Here is a 23,460-nt window from a genome sequence, read left to right on the forward strand (position 1 = left end):
AATGAGCTGTTTTGCCAGAAATGTTTATTTTTGTTTTTCATGAAATATACTAGCAGTGAAAAACAAAGTTACATTTTTTGTTGGAGTAAACTCAATGTCAATGTAATTATTTTTTATTTTTTACTGAATATAGAAATGAAGATTAAAATAAGGGAACCACTGATATTAATAACAATTTTAATATCTTATTTTGCCAAAGCAACCATTGTTACCTTGCCTTTATATCCTTAAAGGAATATTCTGGGTCATTACAAGTTAAGCTTAACCGACCACATTCATGGCATTATGTTGATTACCACAAAAATGTATTTAAACTCAGTTTCAGCTCGTCAAAAACAAATCTGAGAGACATTTACAATGGCAGTGAATGGTGCAAATTTTAAATGCTAAATTACTCAGATTTTGCACCCTTATCACCACGTCTACACCATAAACCTCAATATTGTATTTTATGGTAATCAAAATTATACAACGAATGCTGAGCTTACCTTGTATTAAATACAGAAGCTTCATTAAAAATAAATTAGGGACAGCACTTTTACGCACTCTAAGTAAAGGTAGGATGAAAATAGTTACTTTTTAAGTTACATAAGTTTTTTGTTGCTATAAAAAGAGGCCAGGAGACTTGATTGCTAAATTATTCTCCCTCTTTTCCATTGCCATGTCCTGTCTATCTTGAGTTTGAGATAGTTGCTGAGGAAGGGCAGTGTGTGAGGCTAAGATAAAGACAGGAAAGGAGACGGATTGAGGGAAAGAGATAGGATGGACTGCACTGTCTGCAAGAGTGCTGATGCAAGACACATAGAGAGGAAGAGCTAAAGTGAGCGAGCACAATGGATAGAGCTGGAGAAAAAGAGAGAGGACATTGTGCCTGTAATTGTGTCACGTTAGCGGTATTTTTGTCATGTAAGTACTTTGCCAGAATTTATCTCATTGCCAATAAAGCCCATTTAAGAATGGCTTAGGTGAAATGAGGGGGAGAAGATGGCTTGAGTCGCGCGCGCGCGTGTGTGTGTGTGTGTGTGTGTGTGTATGTGTGTGTCTCTGCCTTCTGTATTTACCAACAGAAACAGACAAGCTTACAGCAGGTTCTGGGAACACAGACACACTAGGCCTTTATATTTGGCCAAACCCACCCAGGACTTCTGAATAATGGAGAGAAATCTGCATCATTAATGTCTAATTCTGACTAAATTCTGACTCTTTTTAGAAAATGCAAAAACATGCAGACATTCAGTTGTGCATGTAGTCTTAAGTTAGCTGACCCAAAAATCATTTGCTGACCCTGTTGTGGTATGACTTTCTTAGAAAAAAAAATGTGTTTATTATGCTCAAACAATGAAAGTAAAAGTGGTCCAGTTTTATTTTGGATTTCATGGACTTTCACTGTATTGACTATAGTACTGTATATTTCTTTAGTTTTCCACAGAATAAAGTCATACATAGTTGAAGTGATATGAAGTTGAGAAAATGAGGGCTTTAAAGTTTTTGATGAACTATCCCATTTAAATGCTTTTCTTTATTTTTTTTTAACCTAATTTACATTAAAAAACAAACAAACAAACAAGAAAAACAACAACAACAACAACAGACTATTATAGCATGAATGGCCATAACCTGATCTGTGTTACATAATCGGATTCCAGTGGTCTTTGAGAAGATTAAAGTTGGCTCAGTGATTATTGTGCCCATGACCGTGTATGTGTCTGAAAGAGATGGGCCAAAAAGAGATGAGAAAATGTGCTATTTCTCACCCAGTCCCAGAGTGTGTGCGTGTGTGAGATGTAGCCTAAAATAAAGGACATCAAGCTCTACTTTACATGCCTGCAGCAAATATTCTGGCCCAATTTGACTAATTAAAACCAGTTTGATTGATGTTTATACACACACAGTACACATACACAGTTTATTCTTACAATGTTTCTGCACTCAACCAAATCACATAAACTGGTTCATTTCTAATAGGCTGGCTTCAGAATGGCCAAGAATGAACTTGTCATCCAGGGCAGTCTCATAGGGGAAACATAACTGTAGCGATTTATAGCCTTGCACCACCAAAACGTCACTCTGGTGACATTCTCACCTCAATTTAAGATGATTCCTTTGGACTTCTGCAACCTTCTATTACCAGGTCTATGAACAATGCAGGGAATAATATCACACTTTTGAGTAAATCAAAACACAGAAGCCAAACCTTATCCTAATTCCTAACCCTATCTTCACCAGCCAGGATTGTCAGTCTGTCAAGCACTTAGTAGGGCAACTTTCGAAAATGTACAGATATTCTAGGTTGCAACACTTTATGAATTAAGGTGGGCGTACACGAATTCGGATAGCCATAAGATCGTACGTCCACGCACACGTCATGAGTGAGTTTATTTGAAAATCGTACAGACGAGGTGATATATGACACGATATTACGACCTGCCAATTTCCGAAGCAATCACACGAAGTTGATAGGCGCGTTCGACTTGAAGCAGCACTGCACAGAAGGATCACTGTATGACATTAAAGTACCGCGAGAGTGAGAAGAGAGCACACAGATCCAATGCATTCGAATCGCTCTCGCGGTACTTTGATGTCATGATCATGCTGTGCACCGCTGCTTCAAGTCGAAACACGCCTAATATAACTGCTCTCCCTCTCTCATAACTGCATTTAAATATTGATAAGAGCCGTGACTGTTTTCTACACATACAGGTTATTTTTCAGCAACCGGAAAGCGGGTCATCTGGTCACCCTAGTGTGTGTGTGTGTGTGTTCTTGTATATGGTTTATGGGGACACAAATGTCTATAATGACATGGGTATTACAATGTAAACATGGTTTATGAGGACATTTCCTGTGCCCTCGTAAACCAAATGGCTTAAAAAAATACTTAGAATAAAAATACTATGGATAGAGGTATATGGGGATAGAATATACAGTTTGTACAGTATAGAAATCCGTTACGTCTATGGAGAGTCCCCGTAAACTACATATGCGTGTGTGTGTGTGTGTGTGTGTGTGTGTGTGAGAGAGAGAGAGAGAGAGAGAGAGAGAGAATTAAAAAGCATGGTACACGCTGCTAGAAACATCATACAACGCTCACAGTTCCTGTCAGTGTTCAGTGAGTTTATCCTCCTGGTCAATAGTCCACATTCGCTGTGGCGCTGCCGTCTTCATCTTTCTTCTTCTGTGGTTTCCCTAGTTCCTGTTTGGTCAACTTCAGATAGATCAACAAAACGGCTCGTTCAACCGGACGTCACGAATTCAAACCGATAGCTCACAAACGTTTTAGACATGTTTAAATGAAGTGATCATTCAGCTCGACTCGTAATTCCTCACACATGATATGAGATGCGACCATACGAGCATACACGATTTCCACATAACTGAAAAAATATTGCATGCAAACTCGTACGACAGCAAAAATTGCACTATGTGCGCCCGCCTTTACCTAGAACAAAATATAATTTAATCAAGATATAATTTAATCAAGAAGGACAAAAACTGCATTAAGTACTATAAAAGCAGTCTATCTAACCATTTTTATTTGACTATATGGAAAAAAGCAGCTAAATCTCCTTTAATGTTTCACAAAAGATAGAAATGATGGGTTTGAAATGTCATAATGGTAAGTATAAGATGCCATCTTTATTTCTGGGTGAAGAAATCAGTGAAAATTATATATATATTAATGATAATTCAACTGATGATGGCACAAGAGAAACCTATTGAGGCATATGGATACAGTATGTTGGTTGTTTGATGTTGGAAAGATTTTCTTCTGTTTGAAGAATTTCAAAGATATTACCCACCCACCATTTTCTTCCGTATAATTCACAATTATTGTGGCACAAAACACTGTACTTAATTTGTTAGGAAGAGGATTGACCACTCAATCATACAAACAGTATTTACAACTTCATCTCATTATGTGAACGTCTCGTCTTTAACAAATCACTGGATTTGCTAGAGGCATATTTTGGCCATTTGCAGTACAACATTAATGATATTATTAAATGGATTCTAGCCTAATTAAAACCTCTGAAATGACTAGACTTCAAGGCTAAATGCAGTTAACTTTGATAACCTAATTGGTACGCATAATGTTCTGAAATATTCACTAATATCAGTTGTATGCATTCTTGCTAACGTCAAATATACTAACAGACTTTATCTGGCAATTTGCCAGTCGCACAAGCAAATGAATTAGTCCAGAACAACTTGTTGGCATGGTAACAAGTAATGCCACCTGGCTTTGGCAACCAACTGGAGCTGTTGACTGTCAGAATGACAAAGAGATTTGTTTGCAGTGATTTATAAAGACTTGCCACAGCTCGAAAAGAAAACAAATCTGTAGATCATTCTGATGGCAACATTAAAAGGTAGAACATGAATTTGTACATGATGAAGGTTTACCCTATCAATAAGTCCAGATAACCTCAGAGGAGTAAAGCGGTTTGTTTTTATTTCACTAGAACATTTATTTATATACTCTGCTCAACAAAAAGGATTTTGGATTTGTTGGCCTATTAAATAGAATAGTTCAGCCCCAAAATAAAAATGCTCTCACCCACTTACTCACCCACATGTTGTTCCAAACATGTATAAAAGTTTTTCTTCAGTGGAAACGTAAATTTAGGATTTTTTTTCCAAAATATCCCCCTTTGTGTTCCACAGAAGAAAAAAAGTCAAAGAGGTTCAAAATGACTTAAGTGTAAGTAAATGATGATACTGATGATACTTCAATTTGTGTGTTAAATATACCTTAAATATCTTCATATTTTTACCTATTTTTTACACACAACAAAAAATTTAATACAACATTGCTAGAATCACTTCCATCTGTTTTGGACAATACTGAATGTGTTTTTAGCGCCACTCACTGGATTTTTCACTTTGAAACAGTAACAAAATGTGCAAGAAGCAACATAAACATCATTTTGTAGTAATGTCGCCACAGGCACTTTTTTCCAATGAGTCTGGGTTAATATTTTCTGACCCAGCTTGGCATACGTGCAGAAATTAATCACATTGTTTAATTTCCTGCATTTGTTTTTCTGTACATTTCACCAGCAAAGGAACAGAGAACGTTCATCCACTCTTATACAACTTAATCATTCTAGTTCCCTGAACCACTGACCAACCCTGCTGAGAGCTTCAGCTACCTACTTTCTATTCTCTACGCTCACACCCAGCTTCTCTCTGTCTTGATCTCTTTCAGTGGTGCATGGCCTGCACTTGTCATCTCCCCTGCAGAGCAAAGCCCACACTGGAGATAACAGGCAGTGCTAACACAAGAAATACACACCACAGATCAGCTTCACACCACGAATGCCAAGTGCTAACTAGAGGCAAAGATGTTAGCGTTTACAGCACACATATGTGTAATGTTCTCTTTAGGTTCTCTTGAGCCTACCTGTCTTCCATGATAAAATAATGTTAAACAATTACAACAACAACAACAAAAACCCTCAAAGGTATATTTCTCCAATTCCCTCTAAATCCATCTCTGGTCAGCAATGTTCTAAATCTTAAAAACAGCTTACTTTATTTATGTTATGTCCAGATGAAGAGCTTTTATGCAAGTTGTAAGGAAATATCCTTCCTTGTTTATATATTTTTTATATATTTTTTATTTTTGTTATAGGTTCAAATGTTAGCATTTATATTGCCTCAAGCTTTTGGTCATAGTACTGTGTGTGTGTTTGTAGGTGGGGGGGTACCTGGAGAGGGTGCTTTAATCAAAACCCTCTGCTTAGTCCACACACTGTCAGCTAATGGTTAGTTTATGCTGGCTTTCAGTATTCTGGGTGGCCTGGCGTAATTTGCAAATAACATAGGGTTTGACAGAGAGGCACTTAGCAGCCACATCAAACTATATAAATAAATAAATGGAAATGAATAAAACAAGGACATGCGTCCAGCGATAATACATCATTTAGAGACAACAGTAGTGTCCGGATACAAAAAAAGACTGCTAATCACAAAGACTTAGATGAGGAAAAGAAAGCAGAGAAAGCAGTTAAAGAATGAGAATGGAAAATAACTGGGAATAAATGAAACTATGTAAATTCTTGGAATTTTGTTCTAAAGGGGTGCTATTATGCTTTTTCACTCTTTCCACTTTAGTTAGTCTGTAATGTTGCTGTTTGAGGATAAAAACATCTGCAAATTTACAAAGCTCAAAGTCAAATTTAAAAGGAGTTTTTTTATTTATTTTTTTTTTTTTTAAGATATCACTTTTAAAAAACTACAACAAATGACTCTTGGACTACAACGCATATTTTCCAGGATTTGTGATATCACAAATATCGACGAATGGGACGAGACTTGGTTGAGTTGCACTAGAGAAGGAAACCAGTGTTATGACTATATTGGAGACACATCCAAAGGCAGATGAACTTAGAGTGGTTACAATCATCTGGGTTTAAATCACACTCAAATTGATATGATTTGGATGCAATATTTGTTGCAACATTGATGCAAATATGACATTTCCAGACCAGACACAGAGTGCTGCCAATCACAACACACACTGGCTCAGCGAACCAATCACAGCACAATTAGTATTTCAGAAGGTGGGCCTTCATTTGATACAGGAACTATTCGAGCCGTTAATGCCAGACTAGGGAGAGAGTTGTTGTAATATATGTGATTTTTGGAAAACTAGAATGAGAGCCAGTTCTAGTACACCTCCAAAACAAAATCAAGACTTTGTAATAGAGCATAGTAGAACCCCTTTTAAAAAGAATATAAATGAAAGACAAAACAGTGGGGGAAAGAGACTCCCATTTCCATTTCAATCAAGAATTGTTGCCTTGACAATTAACAAGTGTGACATCAAATGCAATCAGTTTAATCAGTCATAGCAAAACAGAAGCACCAACAATCATTGAAGATACCCATTTAGAGGCTTTGTTTTTTTTCAATTACCATTTTCAGTTTTCAGCATAACCTCAGAGTAACCTCTCCTACATATTCAAGCCCACCTAACAGCACAAAACAAGATAGAAATGTGGGCTGCCTGTGAATCTGGAATCATGTACAAATGTAAGTGTGCATGCAAAACAAAATTACTCATTGCTTTTCCAAAGCCTTTCGCATGCATCTGGGAAGGCACAGAATTAATTAGTTACAGACGTATATTACAGATGTTGTGACAGAACAACTTCGTCATCATCTGTAATCTATTTCCTATCATCTATCCCTGACTAAAAGATGTACTTTGAAAATGAAGAAATCAATAAAAGCTATTTTTGTTGATTTGAAGTTGATTTCAAGAACAGTTACAAACAATTATATTTCAGATATGTTGTTTCTGTTAAACTTTCAATTAATAATAATAAAATAATAACACACACACACACACACACACACACACACGCACACACACACACACACACACATATATATATATATATATATATATATATATATATATATATATATATATATATATATAAATATGGGTAACACTTTATAATAACTGCACACTATTAATCATTAGTTAAGCATTAGTAAACAGATAATTCATAATTTATAAAGCATTAATAGACAGTAATAGGCAGTTCATGATCAATTTATAATTTCTCAATGTATAGCATTATTTACAAATACAAAAGTATAGCATTATTTACAAATCAGTTATTTAGGAGTTGCCAGTGATTCATAAGATCACAAGAAATGTAGTAAATTCAGGTAGCTATAAAGCATTTAGTAGTGGTCAGTTAACTATTTATGTGAGCTCATCTAAAGTGAGGACTAGTTATGCCTTGTAAAGCATTTATAAAGGATATTTAAAGGCTCATTTATCTTCTAAACAAAAAACGGAAACAAACACAACACAGTGATACAGAACATATAAATATTAACAGCCTTTAAATCTCATTTGTAAAAGCTTTACACGGCATAAATAGTCCTCACTTTAGATGAGCTCACAAAAATAGTTAACTAACAACTACATATGTTTTATAACTACCTGAATTAACCCTGAATTACAGTAGAAATGTTACATGTTAATAAACCATTTATTAACACTATAAGTAACTATTACTATATGTCTGAATAAAAAGATGTATGAATGCACATTTAAATAATTTATTAATCATTTACTTACAATTTCTAAGTGATCCTATGAACCACTGACAACTCCTTAATAACTGGTGTGTAAATAATGCTATACTTAATTTAGAAATGATAAATTGATCATTAATAAAGTATGAAAAAACAATTATAAAGCACATTATAGATATGCTTTTAAATCAGGTATAAAGCATTTATATCTGTATTTATAAACTGCTTATAAATGTTTATTAATGCTTTATAAATGATTAATTAACTGTTTCCTAATGCTTAACTAATGATTAATAGCATGCAGTTATTATAAAGTGTTACCATATATATTTTAAAGCCTTGCTATCACAGTAATTACATTATGAAAAAGTTATTTAATATTGTAAAAAAAAATAACAATATTAATGTTTTTACTATATTTTTGGTCAAATAAATGAAGCCTTGGAATTTTTTTTTTTTTTTTTTAATAATAATCAAAAAACAACAAAAAAAAAAATCCCTTTCGAGGGAACTTCAAACTGTGTCCTCTAGGGGTCGCTATGGGGAATGCATTCAGCATGACCACAGTCTGAAGCATATATCTAAAAATGCCAATGATGTCATTACCTCTCGCGCTAACAGTTTAAAAGGCTACTGGGATAATACGTCATCCTCTTCTTCATCTTCACTGACTGTTTGTTCATGTTAGAGTTAAGCTGAACATGACTAGGAATGCATGTTCTCTCGCCAGAGGCTTTGCTCTGATACCTGCAGTTCCACACAGCTGGTGTGTTGTGTGTGTGGTGAAGAGCAAGCATGTTCGGGGCTTGAGTGAGTTAGACACTGGCCTGCTATCTTTATCTTTTTCATGGGGGAGACATCTTCTCTTAGGCTCTTAAGTGTGCATGCTAAGTATTCTGTGCCTGGTGCCTCTCAGTGCCACTACGCATTTGGGCATGTAGCTGGGCGGGGGCCTCAGGATTACCTTGGAGTCAGCCAGCCCAACTCTAGGCACAGATCGTCGACCAAAAATTTGTGCAGGTATTCTCGCCGAAGTGATGGTGTTAGCTACCTCCTGGGACAGGTTACCTAGAACCTCTGAGTTCTGTCCAGGGACCAAACATGGAGTTTCCAAAGGTCTGGACGCGGGTGCCAAATTATGCCAGTCAGTAAATCCTTCCTCATAGGAATCAGCCAAGGAGGGGCTGTCGTGAGGAGTACTAGTTCAGGGAACCAGGTCTGAGTGGGCCAATATGATACCACTAGCAAGACTTGCTCCTCGTCCGGTTTGCACAGTGTCTGTGTGAGAAGACTCACTGGGGGAATCGAGAGGTTTCTGGAGAAGCAAACAGGTCTACCTGAGTAGCTCTGAAACGTCTCAAAATCAGAAGGACCATCTGGGGATGGTATTGCCATTCTCCCAGGAGCATTGCTTGAGACAGCTCGTCGGTTGTACGGTTGAGCAGGCCCGGAATGTGAACAGCATGAAGTGCCCTATGAACCTTCTGACTCCAAAGGTGGAGATGGCAGGCGAGTTGCGACGGGAGCGCAGGCTACCTTGTCAGTTGATGTATGCAATGGTTGCTGTGTTGTCCATTCAGACCAGCACGTGCTTACCTCATAAGTGCCCTTTGAGACGGTTCAAGGCAAGGCGTATGCCTCCATGCACACTTCGGGACTCGGCCATAAAGCCAGTGCTGGAGCGGTCTCATATGTAACAGGCGGAGCAGTGTAAGTGCCGCTGCGGCAACCATGTGCCCAGGAGCCTCTGAAAAAGTTTCAGTGGGACCGTTGTCCTGCCCCTGAATGTATTCAAGTATGCTAGCATGGACTGAACACGTTCCTCTTTGGGGCATGTTGTCTGTTCAAACGAATTCAACACCATACAGAGAAAAGAGATTTTCAGATTCCAAGCCTTGAACTTTGCCCTAGGCTTGGGCTTTCTAGCCCAGCCCTTAAAAGGTAAGTTAATTTAGGCTGTGCAGCTCAGGCCCTTGGCCGAAAGGAATAATTTTACTGAACAGCCCTCAAGATGTCCTTTGTGGCAACTCCCATGGCTATGGCAGAGTTGGTACTTAGTGCTTGCTGTAGTTTTCTGGCATGCACTCCACTCAGCATGGTGGAGTGGGTATCTCGTTTCCCATAGCGACACATAGGACACAGTTTGAAGTTCCATCGAAAGGGAACATCTCAGGTTACATATGTAACCATGGTTCCCTGAGAAGGGAACGAGACACTGCATCTTCTAGTTTCCTTTCCATGCTGCGGACACAAGCTTCAGATGAAGAAGTGGATGACTTGTTATCCTGGTGCCCTTTTATTCTATGATCATGTGGGGTAATGACATCATAGGCTGTCGCTGGCCAATGTTATAGTCGTTTTTAGATATATGCTTCATACACCGGTCACGCTGTAGGCATTTCCCATAGCAACCTCTAGAGGATCCAGTGTCTTGTTCCCTTCTCAGGGAACCAAAGTTAAATACATAACCTGAGACTATTTTCCATATGAAATATTGTAAATTATGGAATGTGGTAAAACTGAAAGTACATACTAACATTTCAATATTTATAGAAAGCCTTCTGTATAAATACACATTACTTGAGAGTGATTTCAGTCTGTTTTAAATGTACCGAGGAAATTTTCCTCAAGGACAAAAAAGGAAGTGCATACAGAGTATAACCATTCACCCTTTAAATCTTGTCTGTGTCTGCAGCGGCAATAAGAACCATTCTTGGTTCATTCTTCACATCTGTAGATGTGTGGCTGGCTTCACCATCTCTCTCTTTTATGAGGTGATGCTTGGGGTGCTGAATATGAAATGATCAATTATGCTCCATTTCTACAGAAGTGCGCCTGTGCACACAGTCAAGGGAGTACTGACACTCAAATGTAAGTTTCGCAGGAAGTCTTGGCTTAGATAGTTTATACTGGAATGCCTTTCTATCCTGGCTGCAATGTACCTGATGAGTATCTATCCATTCTATAATTTAGTATGAATTTTATGTAATTACTTTGCATGGAGTAATGTGCTTGTCCACATTTATAATTTAGCCAGCAAACTTTAGTCTACATGTTTTTTTGTGTAAGGCCATGAGTTTTTTTTTTTCACTGATATATTCATTATGAATTTTGTGTGGGTTCCTTATTTTTCTTTCTAAAGCAACAGGAAGCAGAAGCCTTGGAGGATGAGAGGAGATTACAAGGTTTTTGTGTGTTTTTTTGGTCGACCTTTAAGGCCGAGCAGTGTAATGATCTCCTACACCTTGTCTGTGTCTCCGGTTGCAGTAGAGAGTATAATTGAGGTGTAGATATAAAAAGGAAGATCATTAAAACTGCTATCTCTCTTTCTCGAAGTCACCTTTGGATCCCTCTCTATTGTTTTTCTTTCTGCCTACTACTACCTTCCTACTGTCCTGAGACCTTTGACAGAAACCAGCTCTTTCATTTGGCTGTGGAACACTGCCAAAATTATTTATGACTTCAGTCTACCCTTTAACCTCCCAGTCATAAAATCTTAAGCCTCAGTAAAAATTAAAACACCACAACAAACACTGAAAAGTTACCATTTCACTAATGTATTTCCGGCTCAATCGCATGTGATTAAAAGATGAAAAACAAACCTGCTTTTGGTTCAGGGTTTTAAAAAGAAAACCTGGTACCTGCATGTTTTTGGCTATCACCACTACATTTTGTAGTATCAAAGAAATGGAAAAATCAAATAAGCCATTGGATTGAGTCTAAACGTGTGCCTTTGAGTTTGTCACCTGTACATGAAAGCATCTGGGAGCAAGTAATTCTCATGAAGCAAAGCAGGCAAACATAACATTTCAAACATGGACAAGACCTCTAGATTCAGATACACTCTGGATTAAGAGCAAAGTTAGCTTTTTAACCCTATTCATTTATTTATATTTGACATATATATCCAGAGTGTCTACTAGACATAAGTCCGGAAGAATGTGTTCAAAACAAAACATTAAAACATACAGTCACCAGTAAAGTGGTATATTCCCAGTCCTATATGAATGAAGCATTTATAGTATAAATGTACACAATCATAAGATTTTATAGCTATTTCAATCATATACTGTCGGAAGACATATTTGCATAAATTGGACAAAAAACCACATAGCCAAGAGATTCAGGAGAACTCAAGGATTCAGATGAAAAAAATAATTTTGATTAGCTATGAGATCATCCTACCTAAGTCTGATGTATCTGAGAAACTTTCACAGAAGAAAAAACATGAATAACTATATGGAAATATTAATAAATACAACATTTTCCACCAGCACCACCAACATGGTTTATGTTCCTGTTTATTTATATATACTGTATTCTTTTTTTTTTTGTAGGTAGTGGTGCGATACACAAAATAACATGCAGTGAGCCAATGATTCAAGGCCCGATCCATATGCTTAGCACTTTGGCTTGAGTATGAGTTTGTGTGTCAAGTATCGCAGGAATAGATAGATGCCTACACTCTTTGATGTTGGAGGTTTGAAATGCCACCGCTGTCCAGATTCCCCCTGATACACTCATCCAGCCCAGTACAGCGAAACCCCTCAGATCACAGCATAAAAGCTCAAACCTACAAAAAAAACATTTTATATCCCTCTTTTTGGATTTCAACTCATCCTTATCCATCTACCCACTCAGTCCTCTCCCTCTCAATCTTGACTTTTTGTTGCTGCTTTCAAAGGCGGTCACAGCAATTCCCAACCGCAAAATCCCCATTAAGCTTCAAAGCTCCGTTTACTCCTCCCCTTCAACATGTGCATATATGTGTGCATGTGTGTGACAGAGCGCTTTACTGGAAGGTGTTCCGCTCATATGCATGTAACTAGGTAAACAAACACACATATTTCTAAAATGCGAACATCACCTTTAGCAATTTTTTAAATACTTATTAATGGGTCAAATTAAGATTTAATTTCAACACAATTTCATAGAAATTATGTCGTCTTAAAGGGATAGTTACTATAAAAATGAATGTGTGACTTTCATTTTCTGTGCAATTTTTTTGCAAAATGTCTCAACGGCTTACAATGGAAGTCAAAGGTCACTAAAAGTGTTACTAAAATTCTTCAAAATACCTTTGAGTGTGAGTTCAGAAGAAAAAAGTTAAACAAGTTATATTAAGGCATAAGGGTGGGTAAATAATGACAGATTTAATTTATTTGAGTGAAAAAAACCCTTGAGGTGGATGTTTATCTGTAATTTCTGCACATCTACGGTCACCAAACAAGTACTGTGTACCATTGGTTTAACAGTCACAGAGCCACAGTGTTTACACTTTATTTTAGAGGAATCAGCCTATAAATGGCTTACTTACAGTTGTCTCTGCATATTAAGCTGGAATAGAAGAAAAATGACACACTTCAGCTCTAACTCTGATCCGTTTGAGTGTGCATTATGTGTGAGATTCGGGCTGTATACTTCTGATGTGATTCTTTAGGAAACAGCTGTTCGGAGTGTAAGACCATTACTCATACTCTCAATGTTACTGTATCTTCAATAAAAAACAACTCTCTCCCTCTCTATTCCTCTTCAAAGGCTTTTTCCATCTTATTGTGCCTGTTCCTCCTACTGTCATCTCTCAATTTCCTTCTTTCTCCCACTTTTCTCCTTGCTCTCTTTTGATATGAATGATACATGTATTCCTTAACGATCTTTCTGTCTGATCTTTCCGTCACTGCAACAATTCTGATTAATGATTAATCTCAAAGTCTACTATACACAACAAACCGCAATACTCAAACTACACACAAACAACTGAACATGGACCAACTTTACCTAAGAGCCAATTAAAGGAAAGCAGCACATAAGCCAATTAAATGCATGAAGAATCAGCTGAAGATCAAGTCAAATCCCAAAGACTGATGGAAATGAAGATGAGAGGCAAAGAAAGATTTCCAAGTTATGATTAATTTAAGACTAGCTTGTGTTTTTATGACAGAATAGTTTTTTATTTTTTTTATTTTTTTTATATACACTACCAGTTAAAAGTTCGGAATCAATTAGACTTGATTTATTTAAAGAAGTCTCTTTATGGCTGCATTTAGTTGATCAAAAAAAAAAAAAAAAAAAAAAAATTAATAAAATAAAACAGTAATCTTGCAAAATGTTTTTTTATATTAATATCCTTTAAAATATAATTTATTTATGTGATGCAAACCTGAATTTCCATCATTACTTTATCCAGTCATTACTCAAGTATAAAGTGTCACATGATCCCTAAGAAATCATTCTGATATGCTGATTTATGATTTTGTTTACAAATATATATACACAATACATTTTTTCAGGTTTCTTTGATGAATAAAAATGTAAACAATAACAGCATTTATTCAAAGTGTAAATATTTTCTAACAATATAAATATTTGCTATCACTTCTTAACAATTTAACATGAATATCCTGAATATTTTTTAATTAAAAAAAAAAGAAAGAAAGAACAATTAATGACCCCAACTTTTGAAACTGTAGTGTATATTGTTAAAAAATATATTGTTATTCTATTTTAAATAAATGCTCTTATTTTAAACGGTTTATTCATTAAATAATCCTGAAAAAAAGTATCCCAGGTTCTAAAAAACAAAACAAAAAACAATATTAAGCAGCACAACAGTTTCCAGCACTGATAATAATCAGTATATTAGGATGAAGGATCATATGACACTGAAGACTGGAGTAATGATGCTGAAAATTCAGCTGAATAAAACAGGAATAAATTAGATTTTAATGTATATTAAAACAGAAAAAGTTATTTTACATAATAATAATATTTCAAAATATTTTTTTTTCTTCCTGTAGACAAGAAAAATGCTAACAAGTCAAGACATTGCACTGTGCTACTTTTCTAAACTCGCATTTAGCAATATGTTCTACTTACCGTTATATGTTAGCATGTACTAGCCCACCCATTAATTCAGAATTCACAACAAAATTGGACAAATCAAATGAATTTTGGTGGGATTTTGACAGATTTCGGCTATATTTATTCATAGGAGGTGTATGCGTGTATCTTTACAGAAGCAGCACAGAGAGCCACTTCAGAAATGTGCATGGCGTGGCAGGAATGAACACAAACATTGACTACCGTGGCCGCAATCAGCTTCAGTGGCCGTATCAGAGCCACACTGCACCGCAGACGTGTGCAGTGTAAACTGTTTAAGCATTAATATTAGGGAAAGCCCCTTATACTGGAGAACGGCTACATATGTAGTGTTCATTGTACATTTAAGAATGATAAAATGACTTTTTACATATGCCATTTGATCTGTAAATGTGAAGAAAAACAAAAAAAGATTTTCCGTTAGAGTTTTGCAAATTATTCCTTTTTCACAGTGACTGAAAAACCACCTCATGTGACTGTTAAAAACATTTTTGCGAGATATGTGAAATACGTTTCTGTGAAATTGACACGTTTCCATTATGCGTATTTTCAATTCGCAAGCTCAATTTGCGCAATTTGAATGGTAATGGAAACACGCCTAGTGTCACAACCACTGTCTGGAACAACATGAGGGTAAGTCAATGACAGAACATGCGTGCGCTCCAGAGTGGGCACGATTTAGCCTGTAGCAGATTCGGCATGTTGGTGTTCTCATTCGCTCCAAGATCACTCCTATACTGCTCCATCACAAGCTTAAAATATTTGCAATAAGTGCAAAACCTGGAGTGGAGCTGCAACAGAGTGATCACAGAGCACTTTAAGCAGGAGAGGGAACTGCTGTTGCTGTGCTCAGCTCACACACTCTGGGGAATAATGACAGAATTTTCATTTCTGGGGAAACTAACCCTTTAAGCTCAAGTGATCCTACTGATCTATTACATGTGAATGTTATTCTCCAGTTCATTTTCTCAGCACAGATAAGCACTTCAAGCACAGATAAGGCTGCCTAACTTTCCATGAGCCTGTGTTATTGTTATACACTGCAGTCTGATCTTACTCTATCTCCAAAGTTCACTGATTTCAGTTGCCTGGTCATAAAGTGTCTCCAGATAGCAATGAAAGGCAGATAATGGTTGAAAAAGATGATTAGATGTAAAGATGGAAAACATGCTAAGAAAAATAGAAACAAGACAAAGTAAAGACAGATTGAGACTGAGGTGTGAGGTACATCAGAAGCCCACCTGGCTTTGATTTATTGCTTCCTGAATGGCCTTTCTTCACAGATCCACTTCACCAAAAGCTTCTCCACTCTTTCCCTTATTATGTTATTCCTCTTTCTCTCCTGCACTCATCTCATTGTCCTTGCAATCAATTTTCAACCATAGCATCATCTCTGAAAATACGCCTGCAAACAAACAAGTCGCATCAAAACCAAGCAAGAAATAGCTCAAAGCAAGAAATGCCACATACAGACAAGCTCTCAGCACAGAAACCTTTTCAAGTATATTAGACTGCTACTTCAGCACATCCCTCTCTTTTCCTCAGTCTTTCACATGCTCTCCATATCTCCTCTCCTAGAGAAGAGACACATCTTTTCCAAATTTGCACTTTTGTAGGTACATCTAAAGAAGACTTCAGCAACTTTCATTTGTACAGAAAACCCTAAAGGCACAGTTGATCAGATCACATTCAATGTGGCACATTCGCAAAGTGAATTTTGGCACAAAATGTGATGATTTATCAAGTAATATTTTCATACTTTCAAGGTGAAGTGTTTTCGTTTTTTAGTGTTAAAACACTTTCTTCTATATCCCAGTGTAATTTGCAGAGACAACCAAAAAGAAGCCAATCAAAGGATGACTTCTGGAAAGAGTGAACACCTTGAATGTTGGGTGAAGGAGTGTTGTGCTTTTTTTTTGCATTTCCATATGATGCATATGAGTTAATTTCCAGCAACTGCATCTTTAAAATTGACAGTTAGATTTGAAAATGAAAATTTAGTTTAATCGTTTACTCAAGATTTATTTATTTATTTATTTTTAATCTGTGGAATATAAATAATACTTTGTGAATTGTCTTTTTTGTTCAAACAGTTGAAGTCAATGATGATCAAAAGTAGTTACCAACATTCTTTATAATATCTTATTTCAAAACATTTTTAACAATATAACCATGAGTAAATTATGAAAGATTTTCATATTTTTTACTAACTATCCCTTTAACTCTTGAATTTGTGACTTTATATCTCACAATTGCAACTTTCTTGTAAATATCACTTTACATCTTGCAACTATCATTTCATATCTCATTCTTAATTTCTTATTTTAAACAGCTACCTTTTTTCTCTTTTGTTGGAAACATGCTTCCACAGTTAGTGACAATTCACACGCACACACACACACACACACACACACACACACACACACACACATGCACGCACGCACACACACACACCACTGATACATTTTGTTGTCAGTAAAACCAATAATTTTACAGTAACAAAGTACTTATAATTAGCAAACTATAGTAATTTGTATACAGTTGTAATCTTTACATTGTTATTACATTAAAAGGCAATATACTAATAGTTAATTCTTCATTCATTGTCACAGCAATGAATACATTATTATTGTTTAATTAGCTTATATGTAATGAGTTACAGTAAATAATGCTTTTAATCCAATCATTAACAACCTGTTAACTGTAACTTACTATAGTCCTCACTTAAGATTAAGTAATGGAAAATACTAAACTGCCATTAGTTAGGTTTCTTTACACCTACTTTTATGAGAGATGAATTGCATTAAGAGTGAGTGTTCCTAAAATGTTTCGAAATACATTAAGCATAAATGTGCATCAATTGACTATATAAATAATTATTTATTTAAACTGTTTAATAACTCAAATCAAACTGGTCCCTGTAGGTAAAAAAACAAACAAAAAAACAACTATGACTATAAACTATAAACTAAGATTTTTAAAAGTATTTATAAGTGCTTTATTATTACATATTAAAGAATTGTTAACCATTTTATTTGAAGTACAAAATTGTTTGTGAAAGTATATAAAAGGAATAATAATTTTGTATCAAAGTATTTGTTCTATAAAAGTTCAAAAGAACATCAAATACATTTTAAAACATTTGCATGCTTTTGTAATCATTCGGAATGCTTAATGACTAATGGGACGACCTACAGTACATATATATTTCAACACTCTGCAACATACAAACAAATCATTTTTGTTTTGAGCAGTGTGCAGTGACCGTTAAAGCTCTGTGCTCACTGCATTGCTTGGAGGTGGTTTTCAGCTTTGGCATCGACGGGTCTTTCTCTCCCAAATGCAAAAACACTGCAACCAGTGCCTCTTCTTAAAAGACATGCTTGTTGGTGACAGTTGCTATGGGCAATACCAACTCGCACGTCATTTACAGTTACCATCTCTCCCACTGTTGGTCTTTTGGCTGTTCTGCCACCTCTAGCACCCCCCACCCCTTTCTCTTCTCCTCCTTATGTCCATTTACTCCCCACTTCATGCACACATACTACACTTGCTCAAACTACACTTGCTCCAATAGCTTTCAGGTCAGTGTGATCTGGTGTTCAGACATCTCGTCTATAAAGATAACGAGTGTAAGGAGAGATTCCAGTGGTGAAATATTGCAGGCAGAAGAACTCATTCTGGCTAATTGGACAGTGTCTGATCGGCAGATGAAACCATCTCTGCTCTGCCAGTATGGTATGACTAGTTTAATGACACAAGACACTTATGTGGATCCAAAAATATGGCCAGTTTGACCACCAAAATCCACATAAAAAATACAAACACAAAAAAGCCTGAATGACAGTATTCATTAGTGGGCTAATCTTGATCATTTCAAGAGATTCATAACCCTAAAATAGGACAGCCGACTGAGAGATTAGGCTATTACACAAAATGCTTTGGGGCATGTGAGAAACTGGCATGATTGCAATAACAACAACAGTGACTAATAAATTGAGTCACCAAGCCCTTGTTTTAAATAATATCAACATACTGACAGCAACTTAAAAGACACCCAAATCTTGTTCCACATGGTTGCATACTACACATCAAATATGCTCTGACTGACTGTGGTTCTTTAACCATACGCAGTATTTTTCTTTCGGCTTGGACATGCAAGCCTATTGTCTAGTACCTTATTTTTTTGTCCTTCAGGCTGATTATTAGTCAACACTTTCTCAAAGAAGTCCCTTCTCTCTGTTATAGCTGTATGTACTTGACTACTGTTGGTTGTAACAGTCTCAGATCTCTATAAAAAGGTGCCTTTATGTCTTAGGAATCTCTGATCCCTTGAGCTTCTGTGGATTTTTGAAACAGCGACACTGTCAAAGGGCTCGTCAGATACAAAAGATGCAGAAAGTTTTAGAAGTCAAGGAGCCTCAAAGCCTTAATGTGTTAACAGTTGACACAGGTAAACATAAATCACAAAATTCAACACAAAATACATAAGATAAAAAATGTGCGTGGAAACTCCCTTCCAACGTTTCAGTGTATGGCCTTAAATATGACCAAGGAGCTCTACAGTTCCTGGAGAAAGCTATACATCAGCATTGTCATTCAGACACAATTACATTTGAATGAATGTTTTTACAGCATTAAAACAGGTGATAACCAACCAACCTTGCTTATCACGCTTTAAGGTGCCATTAAAGCAGCCAATTCCTAAAGGATCGGTTTTACACCTACCTTAACACCACGAACTCTGAACTCGGTGAGAGCTCTGTGCATTTTGGTTGCAGCGGTGGGGAGGTCTTTGCCACTGGCTATGACTTTAACCAGCAGTGAGTCATAGTGAGGGGAGATGATGGCCCCCTGAAACGCAGACGCACTATCCAGACGAATGCCCATGCCCTCTCCACTGCGAAACACCTGTTGAATGATGGGAGAGGAAGAAAGGTTTAAATCAGGAGAAATACTACTAGAATGAGGATGAGTGTGAGTATAACAATACAGTTACAGTGCTGACACAAAGGGTACAGGGAATATTTTAGGTTTCATGAGGTGCTGTGTTTTGTCTTCTTGTGTTATATTAATCGATAAGAATCATTATTTAAGCTTATGTATATGACACATCAGTTACTGTATTAGATGTTTGACTTGGCCGTGTCTTGTTTTACTGATCAACAAGACTAACAACAGCTGGGGAAGGTGGCAAAAATGGAGCGGTCAAGTTGGAAACTTTATGCTTCCTCTATGTGTCGCTCATACAGTGTATGCTTTCTTTATTACAAGAAGATTAGATTTAATATTTGTCACATAAATAGATGATTTTTACATGTAGCAACCAGACAGTGTATATTATCTAAAAAAACTATAAAAAGTAATCTACAGTATGTATCATTGTATGTAAATAAACATGATACAATACAACATCAATATTACATGACAAAGGGTTTTAATGTTATAAAATTCATAAATTTGTGGACATTAGGGGAAGTGAAAGCATCAGAAAAAACATGAAACGCACGTCATCGTTGTCGTCATTGAGTCGTGAATCGTGAAATAGCTGTGTTGTTATCAGAGCTCGTGCAGCCACTCTGAAGAAACTGCAAAGACTAAGCCAGTCAAATCGGCCTCTCTCAGGACTCTACTGGTCACAATAGCTCTAAAGCCTAACCACACACACAGACATAAACTGCTTCAGCTACAATTAAAGCAACACTTTAATAAAGCTTTAATGTTTTCATTTTTCATTTCATGGGTATGTTCTTCAGTGCAGTGCTGTGTGCTGTAGAGTGTTGTGAGTCTCGGCATGCCTGCATTATTTATGCTGCAATCAGCCTGCTGTGGCACATATTAGTAAAAAATAATCGCATTACATAACCAACTATGCCAGTTCTTGCTGAGGTCATTCTCTCCTCACATAAAGCACTCTTATCAGACAAACATTTGTGAATAAATAAAGAAGAAAGAAATGTCACAGAATGCAGGAATGGTTATTCAAACACTGCTTTTAATGTAATGCTGACTGGTGCTCAGACATGTCTGAATTGTATTTTTTGTTTGCTGTTTGTTTCAGTATATTGCCACTGGAACCTATAGCTGAAAGTAATCAAAATATTATGTTGATTTTAAATTGTTTTTAGAATAAGTTATAATTTATATAAGGATTAAATTTTGTCCGATGTAGGTCTGTCAAAATTAACAATACATTAACACCAGTGCCTACCGAAATTGTTTAACAGTGTTAAATCCTTTTACCAAAATTAGACATTAGGGGCCCTTTTTTAAGGATCTAAACGCATGGTCTTAAGTGCACATCACAGGTGAACTCAGGCTGTGTCTGAATCCACTTTTGCTAGTTTAACGATGGGAAAATGGTCGGCGAGCCTGGTCGCATGGTCTAAATGGGTTTTCCCTATTCTCTTAATGAGTAATGGGTGTTTTTTGGGCTTAAAGTGCAGTAAACTAATCAGAGTCTCATCTCCTATTCCCTTTAAGAGCCAGTTGCGCTCGTGTAATTTGCTATTTACACAGCATAATTGGCAAAAGAGCAAATAGGTAACCTAATTTTGATACATGCAATGACTATCCGTTATGACATCTAGACATTTTTATATTTATGTAGCCTACACAATAATATTCTTTTGCATTGTAATCCTTTAATTTTTTTTTATATTTAAATAACAAAGAAAAAATATTGCGCCAAACTTTAGACCAGGTTTGAGTTGGTCTATAGCACAGTCTATTTTCATTTCTTCAAAATATCAACACGCCAGAACACACCTCGCTTTCAGACCAGCCGCCCATGAGCGCACAAATGGATGCAAATGCATTTGCTATTTAAACAACATGGCGCAGGAAGGGAAATGAGAACTGCATCGGGCTGAAACTAGCAAAAATACTTGTGCTGTGCCTTGCGCCAGGTGTATGATAGGGCCCTAGAACTATTTCTCTCTGTACTGTGTAATTTTGGTAACACTGGTAAGAACCTCTGGAAAAGAATGAGTGCAAGTGTCATTATTCAACAAATACTTATTTACTAAGCTGCCTAAATGGGTAAATTGTATCACAACCAGTCTCTTTTAGATTATTATTATTTTTTAAATACAAGAATCTTTCCAAAATCAATTGTTATACTGTTTTTTTTTTCTTTTTAATGAGGAGATTTTGTAATTTCAAATTACAGGGGTCATATGACGTTACTAAAAAAAACATTATTTGTGGATTTGGTGTGATGCAATGTGTTCATGCGGTTTAAGGTTAAATATTATTTTCCACATAATGTAGGCTACATTACTGTTTCTCCTCTATGCCCCGCCTTTTCGTCATTTTTTACAAAGCTCAAAAAATTGGTCTGAAAAGTGAGGTGTGCCCTGATTGGCAATCTAACCAGTGCATTGTGATTGGCTGTTACAATAGAAATGTTACGCCCCTTACCAAACTGTGACTGATGAGACAAAACCAATAAAACCCATTGCAAACATTGCTCTAACTCACGTTTGAATAATCGGTAGCAAATTCTTTAAATATGTAAACGTACTAACAGGTTGTGAGTCAGATGTGCCAGACTGTCTTTGCAAAGTATGAACTGCCCCACTTTATAGAAGTGTTCTGGAAAAGTGTTGTAATTACAACTTAACCACTAGTTGTGTCCTTTTTCAGAAGACCAAACAAAGTAGCTTAGTTTCACAACAAAACACACAGCTTCTCCACAACATGGTGGAGGCGGCAACAATGAGAATAAAAGATAAGTGTTCTTTCTTTGGATGAACATTTGTGCGGCATTATGCAAATCTTCCCACACAGTGACATAGACATGTGGGGGCGTGCTAGAACGAGCCATTTTAGGAAGGCATTAACTTTTTTTAAAGACTCTCTTTGGATTTGAGATTTTAGTCTCTGCAACTTTACAGATCTTCTTTATGCACCAAGAGCTTGTAACACTCATATTTATATTGCATAATATGACCCCTTTAAGCAAACTGAACAATCAAATTAAAATGGGATATTTAACAACAATTTAACCTTATCTACAAATATCAACAAACATGAAACAGCATCATTCTTGGAAACATGAATGCAGGCGTGTCAAATACCACTCCTAGAGGGCCACTGCTGTCGTGTTTAGCTGCAACACACCTGCCAAGAAGTTCCTAGAGATGCTGGAGGTCTTGATTAGCTGGTTCAGGTGTGTTTAATTAGGGTTGGCACTAAACTCTGCAGGAAGGTAGCCCTCCAGGAGATACCTCGCCTTGATATGAAAACTGTCAGAAAACAGCACAGTTCTACAAAGCCAACTGTAGCCAACACTGACACTGAGGACAAAATAGCTTTATACCTGAAGTAATATGATCAATAAGAAAAATAAATAAACACGTAAGCACTTGAATGCAACTAACTTTTAGCACTTTTATAAGATCTCCGTTTAGATACGTTTTACTTCTCATAAACGTACAGAGATGGCTTTGTTTAAAAACACAAATTCAGATGTAAACGAAAAAGGTGATTGGATTGCAAAGTTTAAGGTTCATTTAA

General features: G+C 36.4%; 1 protein-coding gene across 1 annotated transcript in view; it reads right to left on the reverse strand.

Annotated features, from left to right (window-relative positions):
* Positions 1-23,460, reverse strand: part of pcxb (pyruvate carboxylase b) — a 176,480-nt gene that overhangs the window by 71,817 nt on the left and 81,203 nt on the right. Inside the window, exon 10 of the mRNA XM_052560785.1 lies at positions 19,669-19,851. Coding sequence (XP_052416745.1) covers positions 19,669-19,851 — 183 coding nt within the window. The remainder of the gene's footprint in view (positions 1-19,668; positions 19,852-23,460) is intronic.

Source organism: Carassius gibelio, chromosome B7 (assembly GCF_023724105.1).
Source record: "Carassius gibelio isolate Cgi1373 ecotype wild population from Czech Republic chromosome B7, carGib1.2-hapl.c, whole genome shotgun sequence".
Lineage (NCBI taxonomy): Eukaryota > Metazoa > Chordata > Actinopteri > Cypriniformes > Cyprinidae > Carassius > Carassius gibelio.